Source organism: Cupressus sempervirens, chromosome 6, assembly GCF_028749045.1.
Source record: "Cupressus sempervirens isolate cs-2001-9-10 chromosome 6, ASM2874904v1, whole genome shotgun sequence".
NCBI lineage: Eukaryota > Viridiplantae > Streptophyta > Pinopsida > Cupressales > Cupressaceae > Cupressus > Cupressus sempervirens.
In genome coordinates, this window is record NC_143123.1 from 667,709,107 (window position 1) to 667,720,435 (window position 11,329).

General features: G+C 38.4%; 1 protein-coding gene across 2 annotated transcripts; it reads right to left on the minus strand.

Annotated features, from left to right (window-relative positions):
- Positions 1-2,086: 2,086 nt before the first annotated feature.
- On the minus strand, positions 2,087-7,176 carry LOC149553956 (uncharacterized). 2 transcript variants are annotated; one of them, XM_089789290.1, is made up of 2 exons: positions 4,490-7,176; positions 2,087-2,739 (listed from the first exon to the last, which is right to left on the minus strand). In XM_089789290.1, exon 1 carries the CDS (start codon positions 6,177-6,179, stop codon positions 4,506-4,508), a length of 1,674 nt encoding a protein of 557 aa, XP_089645416.1. In that variant the 5' UTR covers positions 6,180-7,176; the 3' UTR covers positions 2,087-2,739; positions 4,490-4,505. The 2 variants fall into 2 exon arrangements, with proteins under 2 accessions (XP_089645416.1, XP_089645417.1); XM_089789291.1 differs by having other exon boundaries at positions 2,087-2,734; positions 4,490-6,948.
- Between the last annotated feature and the right edge of the window lie 4,153 nt (positions 7,177-11,329).

Consider the following 11,329-nt stretch of genomic DNA (forward strand, 5'->3'; position numbering starts at 1 on the left):
ACTTGGTATAAAGGAAAGTATTTTCCTTGATTGTAAAGTGTGTGTGGAATGCAAAGTGATCAAGGAAGTGCAAATACGAGTAGAATATTTTGTAAATGTGAATAAGCAATCCAAGGGATTATTGGATGTGAAGTTTGTGATATGTTATTGAGATCAGAAGGAGCAAAAGTTTGGTTGATAGGACAGAGAAAGAGGAAGGAGTAGTATAGTTCATTTCTATTATTTTGCAAGGAATAATACAAAGATCATTTGGATAGTGAGTTCATTGGTCTTGCCTTTGAAGTTGTTTGGACAATGGGTCCATCTATCTTCTACAACTCCTAATAGGGTTGGAATCTCCTAACAGGGATTTAAAGTCTCCTAATAGAGATTGATATGTACTAAATGTTGACATAGACTCCTAATAGGGTCCATCCTCTAACAATGAATATTTATTTTAGTGCATCATCTTGTGGGTACCATCCACACAAGGGTTTTCCCTCTAATCAAGGATTTCCCTAATTAACATATTTGGTGTTATTGTGCATGAGTATCTTGTTGTGGTTTTTGATTATATTGCTCATATGGTTAAGATTTTATAAATTTGATTATTGTGATAATAGTTGGATAACTGATTCACCCCTCACCCCTTCTTAGTTATATTGGTTAGAATGAATGATTAGAGAATTCTATTGGAAAACCTTGCACATATTTCATATCCAAAAAATGTGTTTTTCCAAAAACTTGGGTTTTATTGTGGAGGCATGTTAGCTGAGTGTTTAGTTTTATATCTTTGTTGAAAAAAATTTGAACAAGTTCTCTTCAATATTTTTCTCTTTACATATATAATTCTTATATTGAATTGTAAGTACTGTTTTGATATGGTTTTCTCTAAAAAATTATTGTGTCATGACCATCATGAAAAACAATTATAGCTGACTTCTCTGCAGAGAGCTCTGTTAGGCTTTTTTTTGTTGGAGGTTCAAAGAACTTCTTCCGCAAAGAGCCGAGGACTTAGGGCTCTCCATTCTACCAAAATCAATCCAAGGCACGATTACAACCTCATCACTTATGATGTTGGACTCACTCACTCAACAAAACTTGATTCCTGATAGGTTCATTTAGAACCATTCAACTTCACCAATAAACTTTATTTCCTATTTTTGTTTTAGGTGATAGTAAGCTTTTAAAAATTTATACTACACTCAAAATATATTTTTTATTTTGACCTTTCTTTTTTCTAGCATATATCGTAATGAATGAATTAAATAACATCTTGATCAAAGTTTTATGCTGAAATGCTATGTTTCTTTAATACACTTCTACGGCTACACTTGAACTAAACAATCAAATAATGAATTGTTATTTGCTTTCTGCTTTAGCTCTTGTTTTCCGTGTATGAGTTGAGAGTGGGAGTTTAGAATTGGTTTACTCTTAAGACTATATCACCGCCACTGAACCTAGTGGTGAATTTTTGAAATCTTCCATTTGTTTTATTGTGCATTTGTAGATTGTTTTCTTGTTCAACAACGTCCTTGCCGTGTATGTTTTCTTGATTGACAACATCCTTGCCGTGACACGCATTGTGACTTCTTTATTAATTTATGTTACAATTGAAAACATGAAAATTTGTTGACTCTATTTTTTTCGTGTTACACACATTTATGATGATTGCATACCAATGTAGCCGTGTTTGCTTTGAAATATGAATTTTTTAAAAGACATTACAAATTATTAGTATTATTAATAAACAAAAAAATGAATTTTTATAGGTTTTGATTGAACAAAAATCAGTTGACCAAGTACTCAACCAGTCATACTCTCAACACTGCAGTTCTAACCGTGGAGTTGCATCACAAAGCTTACAAAGGTTACTCGTGTTCTATTAGTGCACTAAAGTTTTAAGTGGAGTTACAATTAAAAAGCTTACAAATCTTATGTAACAAGTTTAGGGCACGTTAAAGTAGTGTTTGACTAGATGATTGTTTCTTGATTTGAGAAATAGAGATAATTTTTCTCTTTCTTTGTCTAGCACCCAAATTCCAATTTCTTCAATCATTCACCAATTTACCATACAGAAAATGCTCCTCTAGAATATTCGACTATCTGACCAAATGAATCAATTTACTTTCATTATGTAGGAAGCATGCTTTTCATACAAGAAAACAACTGTAGCTTCTAACAATCATTGAAGCAAACTCTTTCTTTATACGGTTGCCATTATTTCTATAATTCGATTCCTCATAACTCTCTCCTCTGTGTACTTATACCGCATCATGAATTTGTCTGACAATCCACAGTTGTTGCCAGAAGCACTTAGGCAACTTGTTTGTGGAATGGACTGCTTCATAACAATAAAGCCTGGTTGACTGTTGAGCAGTTGTGATAATTGAATGCAAGAAACATTCTTGTTTCTAGGCAATCAATGGGAAGCACATTTCTGATAGCTATGCTTCGTCAAGGTACTCCTCAACAGTTCCCACTGATTTGTCAACATAAGTTCTTTATACCCAAAACATCCGGTATTGAAACAAGGTGTTATTTCCAACTATTTACAGGTTTTTGAGCCTTTCAATGATTAACTGTTTACCGCATGGAAAATGATGCAAATTTGCATAAAAAATACTCTGTATATCACAAACACTAGATGTGTTGTCCACTGGATCCTATCAGGTCTACTCTAGTAGACTGTATGAATTGCATAACCACATAATTACTCAATTTTCCAATTTCATCTCTCCAATCTCGCGTAATGCTGACCTACATAAAGAATTCATATTGTGTTAGTTCTATAAAAAGAAAAATAGTATTCCTAACATAAGAAGAATACAACATAAGAAGTAAACACAGTTGCATATTTGCTAATTTCATAAGGAGAAGACAAATTTTGCTTTGTGCTCCATAGTTGTACATGTGCACGAAAATACTTGCAAAATAGGGAGAAGACAAGGTTTGCCTTGGAGTCCAAAGAAGTACAGATGAAGGAAAATGCTTGCAAAGGTAGTTAACGCTGAATCTAAAAGAAGCACTTGTTGTAATAGTACATTACCGAGGACACAGCAAGAGATTACCTCTCAAAACAAAAATCATAAATGGGAAAGTGCAAAGCATTTTATTTTAGTTTTGGTTTGTGAAAAAATGGTTATGTTAGTATTAGTAAATGTTGCATTTGTCTTATATTTGAAATTAGTCAGATCTTGGATTTGTTCATTCGGAATTGGGATTTGTTAAGCAAGAACTACTCAAATTCAAATTTGGTTTACTTTGAATTCCAATTGGCAAACTCCAATGAAGAAATCCTCATTCCGAAATAAAATGGAAATTCGAAACTCATATTCCAATTCCAGTTTGATTCATCCAAACAGAGGATTTCGGTTCAAATCTTGAAAACAAGTAGACCCTAATAAGGAATTGGACAAACTGCTTTTCCAATTTTGCGCATTGAACTCATTTGAATCAGTCGACAGATTTATACAATAGAAAAAGAATTTATTGCTAGAAAGATGGTACTAAGTATGCATTATGATAAGATTTCCTGCCAAATAAATATAGGCAGATACGGAGAGCGAAACATGTGTTGTGATCAAGACACGCACAAAGTTCATTTTGGAATGTGAAAATAGATATTTTGGTAATGTCATAGGCTATTTGTCTCCTCAAACAAACCTCCCGAGTAGCCAGACTGAATAAAGTGACCGCGTAGATAGAAATGCAACTTAAAGAATAGATATTTTGGCTTTACCTGGCTTTCAAAGATTTATGGTTTGCTTTCAGGGTTACTGTGAGTTTCATGGTAATAAGAAATAATAGAGGGTTGTTTCTGTCTAGTTTCTTTCAACACTAAACTCGGAGGGGAAGAGTGAAGTTACTTCAACCTGTTGAGGAAAGAGCAATGATTAAAACTGGAATAAGTTTGTGTACTTTTCAATAGAGCATTTTTTAATCCTTCCAAAGTGTAGTGTGCCCAATAAACTTTGTGTAGTGACCAGAAAACATCAGTCTATTGGCTATGCTATGGAAGTAATGAATGAGCAAAGGCCAATAACTTCAAGGGTCAGGTGAAGGATCTGAAAACCTACGCAGATATAGTAAAACCTCTCAGTGACCTTGATGCCCAAGTACAACAAATATACCTTGATTCTAACAATTTGTTTTCAGATGAATTTGTATGTGTAAACCCCAATTATAACTAGGGCAAACAAGCAACGTCTGATCATGACAACAGAAGAATCAAGCAACAATTAAGTAATCTTGACAAGCTGTGTTTCCTAGGAATGGAATTTGAAACATCCTAGAAGCGATGATTTCTTCAAAAATAATTTGAAAAATAGAAAACGAGAAAATTCATATCTAAAAAAGTTTCAAATTTTCTTCCAGTGGTTCTTCTCCGTTGAACACCCTTTGAAGAATCAAGATAACTGATTAACTTGGAACCAGGTGCAAGAAACGGCAATGCAGAATGATTATAAAATATTTCTATACTTAAATATGTACAAGATCTATTTATTACCTGCAATTCAGACGTCTCACCATTTCCCACTAAGTATTTTGAGTAATTTGCTGTTCCCTGCTATTTTGTTTAGAATCTTCTTTGCTCCAGCGACATCCATCTCCGCCAATTTCTCAAGATGCTGGCAACCTCCTGCATGGACAATTTTCTTCTTACCGCTGTCGCTATTAGAGAGCGCTTCTACTGCCAAAAGAGGAAATTTCTTGGCCACGGTCTCATTTTCAGGATTGAGCAGCCCTACCAGATATGAAACCCCCGCCTCATCTTTGATGAATTCTTTTCGATTGCTTCTGACGAGAAAAAGATTGGAAAGTGCCCGCGCAGCGATTTCCTGAGAAGAACCAGGCTTGCCGTCAAGCATCCTCGCAAGCAGAGGAATGCATCCTGCTTTCCCCAACGTTTTGCTTGTTTCATGTGAGCCACATAAATTGCAGATAACCGCTGCTGCCAAATTCTGTAGTGCAGGGTATCCAGTATCAAGAATATGTACCAGCAGCTTGAGAAACTTGGGAGAATACATCACAATTCTTTCAGCCGAGGGTGATTTAGAGAGGTTGTGAATTGCCCTCAATGCAATCTCCCTGGCCTGAACACTCTCCGCTATTTCCAATAACCGGAACAGGGATTCAAATCCTCCTTTATTCTCGATTAATTGCATCACCTTTTCATCGTCAGAAGCCATCAAATCTATGCATCTCGCCGCGGATTCCTGCACGGAGAGCGCCTCTGAACTCAGCAAAGTGACCAAAACAGGAATTGCCCCCTCCTCAACAATTTCAACCCTAATTTCCTTCACCGTCCACAAATTCGACAGGATTCTAATCCCAATCACTTGCAACTCCAGGTCTGCAGAGCGGCACACATTGACAAGGTCTGAAACCCCTCCATTTGCACAAAGCGCCCATGAATTCTCAGAATTATCCACAGTCAAAGCATGAAGAGCTTCTGCGGCCTTCTCCTTCGCAAGACTGCTGCCGTTCTCCAAAACCCTAACCAGGGGAGCCACGGCAGATCCTTCGCCCAAAAGACTACAAGCCTTACAGCTATCAGAGCGGGCGAGAATCGAGACCGCGACCGTGGACTGCTCTCTTATAAGCGCGACGTTCGAATCCAACAAATGCACCAGGTAACCAATATCCTTCTCCTTGGCGGCGCTCATAACACTCTCCCCGTCCTGTTCGAGAAGCTTTATCAAAGCCCCCAGCGCCTTGTCTTTCTGCTCTGTATTTCCAATCTGCAGCCTGGCGAAGACATCCTTCACAAGCAAAACCTCTTCCCCGTCCTCTGCACCATCCAATTCTGCCCCCAAAACGCCGCTCCTCAACAGAAGATTCGAATCCCTGAGGTGCAAATTCAGCTTGCTCACCAACACATCCAAATCGCTCTGCATGAGCAACTTCCCGCTGAAGTTAAGCGCCGTGCAGCTTCTGGCCAAATCCCTGATTTCCTCCAGGCTCGACACCACCCGAGGAAGAAGCTCCTTCATCATCAAATTCTCCGCCCAGTGCGAGCAATCCGCAATCCTGGACAACACCGTGCCGAGCTCCTCCAGCTTCGTTCTGATCGCCTGCCATTTGCTCGAAAATACCTTGGTCGACAAAGTCTCTGCAACCACCTGCGGAATCGAATCCCGTGCTGTTTTCAGCAAATTTTGCGGATCGAACCCCACATCTCCTCCGTCCGTGTCCATCAGAACTACTTATTCCTCAAAACTTCATCATCAATCAATCCCTCTGCCTCGAATCTCTACCTACTTTCTAAAATTCTACAGACAATTGTCAAACCCAGCTGCAAATTCAGCATCAATTCCCGATGCCCTGCCTCGTCAACATACAAATCCACATCCACAGTCCAAACTGGACCCCCAATTTATTCCTCAGACTTTATCCCCAACCAATGCCTCTGCCTGTAATCTGCACCTATTTTCTCAAATTCCCGATGCCCTGCAGGCTCAACAAATAAATCCGTGAAGTCCAAAATACACCCCGAATTTATTCCTCAATCAATCCCTCTGCCTGGAATCTGCGCCTATTTTCTCAAATTCTCCAGACAATTTTCAAACCCAGTTGCAAATTCAGCACCCATTCGCGATGCCCTGTCTCCTCAACATATAAATCCCCAGTCCAAACTTAGCCGGCCGCATACAATTCCAAGTCTTGCTGTTTGAATTGACAAATTCAATGGAGATGCCCTCCACGCGCTTACGCCATCTCCTGCCGCGTCAACAGCTCGAGGCTTAATTTTCTCCAGCTTTCCCCCATTCCCCGAATTGGAACCCTGGACCTCAGAGGAAGTTGGGCTCTGTAGAACAATGAATATACCAGTTGGGTGTGGTTAAATGAATATCATGTTGATGAGGAAGAATGAATGTCTGCAATACATGCCGGACAAAGTAGAGCGCGAGTCTTTGTCTTTACTGCCGTCTGCCATGGAAAGATCATAATGACAATCGGCCTTCTCAATTTCACTGCCACCTCAACTGCTGTTAACGTGCATTTCATGTTTCTGTGAATTGAGTTGAGATGATTATCTCGTTTTACCTTTCATGGCCGACTTACTTGGCAAACATCGCTCGCACGTGACACGCCGGTGAGTATCACTTGGGCGTTAAAACCAATCTTTTTGTTTTTTCTCGGTTACTTTTTGATGGACTTGTTATTCTAAAGACAGATTTTGTTTCTTGGTGAGATTTGCATTCGTTTATACCTAGAAGAAGCTTTTTCTAATAATGATTATGTGTATTTTATAATGTTGTAAATATATTTACTCTAAATAAAGAAATCTAGGTGTTGTTAGAAAATTTATACTCATTTATCTTTGGATGAGCTGATTATTTTATTTTATATAGGTATAAAGACAAATTTTGTTTGTTTGGTGAGATTGCATTTGCTTACATCTAGATGAAGCTTTTTTATAGTGAGTATATATTTTAATTAAGAAAAACTATAAGATTTCAATGTCACTTCATAAAATTAGTTTGTTTAGTTTTAAATAAAAGAGTTTGAGGGTATTATTGGAAAATTTGTTGAACGGGTTATTTTCTCTATTTTCTATTTTTATTTTTGTTAATAAATAAATAGAATATGAAATATTAATATTTTAACAATTTTTTTTTTAAATTATAAATTTAAAAATTATTATTTTAAATAGAGCTTTAGTTTTTCTAGTCTAAAATTTGGAAGAAGCACTATGATTATTTAAGACATATTTTAATGTTTTTAATTTAAAATAAGTATATACATGACATTAATGCGATCAGATTTCCACAATCTATCTTAGTTATGTTGATCAGTTTTCTGGATTAGATTGTGTGGAGATTTTTGTCATCAACGTTTCGAATCACACTACGTGATCCATCATCATCAGGATGAGAGAGCAGGAGATGTCAAATGAAGTAAGTAGCAGATTTAGAAAAGACTCACCATATATAGGAGAACAGGAAAAGAAAAGAAAGCACCAACCCCAAAGTTAAAACAGAAAACATAATAAATAAATAAAACTATATAAAAACAAAACAAGACAATAGGGGGGGGAAAGACTAAAACCAAAGTCAACCCACAAGAAAAAGTTAAAAAAGAGATGAAAAGAAATGAATAAAGAATAAAGAAATTAAAAAATAAAAATTAAAAATTAAAATAAAAATAAAAATAAAACATAAATAAATTATTAACGAAGACCAAGACAACCAAAGCCAAAAAAAGTTATATATATATATATATATATATATATATATATATATATATATATATATATATATATATATATATATATATATATATATATATATATATACAAGAATACAAACAAAGATATATATATATATATATGCATATATGCAACACTATATATAAAAATAAGCGAAAATATCAGCGCAACTAAGAAATACCCTAACACCTTCAAAGCCTAAAAAAGAAAATAACGAGAAATATAACAAATACTTGAGGAATATATGTAATACACGCAATACATATGCAAGTGGGTAGCTAATATATATATATATATGTACACATACTTATAAACGTACCCAAAAAATATATATGTGCTAATATATATATGGAAAACTAAAACCAAAGAAGCTAATAAATATTAAATGAATGGATAAGAACTAAAACCAAAGGTGAGGCAAGGGCTAAAACGCTGACTAGATGAGTAAACATGGAAAACTACCTAACTAAGTAACCAAAAAATAAAGACATTGAAAAGCCAGAGGAGAACACTAAAATATTAAGTACACCTAACACAAATAAAAATAACAAACGCATCTAATATATGCATACTATATGTTAGAAGCATCTACGCAAAGAAGAAGAAATGCCTATCAACTAGACCACTAATACACATATGAGCAGACAGAATAAAAACAACCAGAAAGAATAAATAAATAAATAAATAAATCAAGGAGATAAGCTAGGGAAACAGAAAAGAGAAGCGAGAAAAGAACTAAGAAAGAGAGGAAGCGCACTAAAAAGAGAAAATCAGACAAAGGAACCAAAAAAGAGAAGGAAAGAGAAAGGCAGTGGAACCAAAGCCCCCGACGAGAGGAGGAGGAGAGAGAAGACCGAAAAGACAACACGGCCCGTGAGGGCGATCAAGACGGAAGAAAAAGAGGGAAGAGGACAGGAAACAAGGCAGGGAAAGAGCAGCCACACAATGAGGGAAGGAGGGAAAGGGGAAAACAAAACCACACTGCACGGGTGTCAGACCTAGGCGAACAACATGGGAAGCCAAGAGGGGTTGAGGGTCCATCCATCATCCCGATTAAGGTTGATGGGGTGGTTGTTGATTACGATGGCTTCTTTAAGTTTCCTTTTGAAAAAATTATCCTCATTGGAAATGATTTGCGTATTCTCCAAACATATGTGATGTTTGGTAGACAAAGAGTGCTCGGCCAATGCTGACTTATGAACCCTATCATGCCTAATGTCCGCTACATGCTCTTTGATACGAGTGTGGAAAGAGCGACCCATTTCCCCTATATATGGGGTGCCACAGGAGCAAACCACCTTGTAGACCCCTGAGTTAGAAAACCTATCTCTAGGGTCTTTGATAGGTGGGACATGATTCCTGATCTTGGAGAGGGGTTTGAAGGCAACACGCAGACCATTTTTAGATAGGATCTTGGCAATCTTATGGGATATGCCTTCCACAAAAGGGAGGGAGGCATGTAAGATGCGGGGGGGGGAGAGGCAAAGAGGAAGGTTTCAAGGGAGCAAGGTGTAGGGACCTGGCTTGCTTGAGGGCTCTAGAAATTTGCCTTGAAGAGTAGCCATTAAGCTTAAAGACCTGGCAGAGATGGTTGAGCTCAAGGTTTAAGTGATCATCATCACAGATCCTATGGGCCCTCAAAGCTAGGGTCTTAAGAATGCCCAATTTCTGGCTCGGATGATGGTGGGAGGAGGATAGAATGTACAGGTCAGTATGTGTGGCCTTTCTAAACACACGACGACCAAGGGAGCCATCTGGCTTCTTGATGAGTAGAACATCAAGGAATGGTAATTGGTTGCTAGACTCGAGCTCCTTGGTGAAAGAAATAGAAGGCGCAATGTTATTGATGTGTTGGTGGAACTCTTCTAGTTTGTCCAACCCGTGAGGCCAGCAAACATTAGTGTCATCAACATATCTTTTCCACCATTTAGGTTGAAGAGGGAACGAACGCAGGGCCACCTCTTCAAAATGCTCCATGTAAAGGTTGGCGATGATGGGGGAGAGAGGGGAGCCCATGGCCACACCATCAACTTGCTCATAGATAATCCCTTGGAAGGAGAAAAAGTTTGATCTGAGGCATAACTCAACCAAGCTAGCAATCTCCTCATTGGTCTTGCGCTTAACAAGCTCAATGGAATCGAGGATAGGGACCTTAGTGAAGAGCGAGACCACATCGAAGCTTACCAGGATATCATTTCTATCCAGATGGGAATCCTTAATAAAGTGGACAAAATGGGTTGAGTATTTGATAAAGGAGTCTGTGTTACCTACCAACGGGGAGATTAACTTGGCTAGATGAGTAGCCAAGGGGTAGGTAGGGGAACCTATAGTGTCAACTATAGGTCTAAGCGGGATACCCCTCTTGTGGATTTTTGGGGCCCCATAGATACGGGGAGTGACTTCCTTGGAAGGGACCAACTTTTTCTTGATGACATCATCAAAAGACGAGGTCAAGACACTCGCTTTGACTTTTTTCAAGATTTTACCACAAGGGTTGCGAGATAAGGATCGATAACTATGCGGGTCAGAGAGAAGGTCAAGCATTTTTGCGACATAGTCTTGTTGATTCATAATGACAGTGGCATTGCCCTTGTCCGCTTTGATGATTGCTAGGTCATTATGATTCAACAAACTTTTGAAAGCAAGGAGCTCGGCCTTGGGGATGTTGCGCCTAGGCGATTTGGCATGTCGGAGGGCGACAGCACAATCTTGCCTAATAATTTCGGCAGCCTCATTGGGGAGAGAGCGGATGGCATTCTCGATTTCCACGATGAAGTCTACCCGTGGGATGATGTGCGGTGTCAATGCAAAATCGAGGCCTCGTTTCAAGAAGTTGAAAGAGAGGGGGTCGAGAGTGGCATCGGAAAGGTTAACAACCAATTTGTAGTCCCAATTGTTAACTAGGTTGGGAGCGTCAGGCGGGTCAAGGCGGAACAAGGGAGGACAAGGTTCAAGGGGAGAGAGCCCAGGAGGAATGGGCAGGGAAGCCACTAAGGTAGGAGAAGGCGTGGTAGGAAGATTAGTCTCAACCATCGCCTTCCTAATCCCAAACATCGAGCAAGGGGAGCCGAGGGCTAATTGGGAGGCAAGCATGCGGGTGGGAACTAAGGGGGGATTATTGACCACGTGGTCAAG

Coding starts and splice junctions, on each gene's coding strand:
- LOC149553956 (XM_089789290.1), bottom strand. CDS start 6,179: ATGGACACGGACGGAGGAGATGTGGGGTTCGATCCGCAAAATTTGCTG.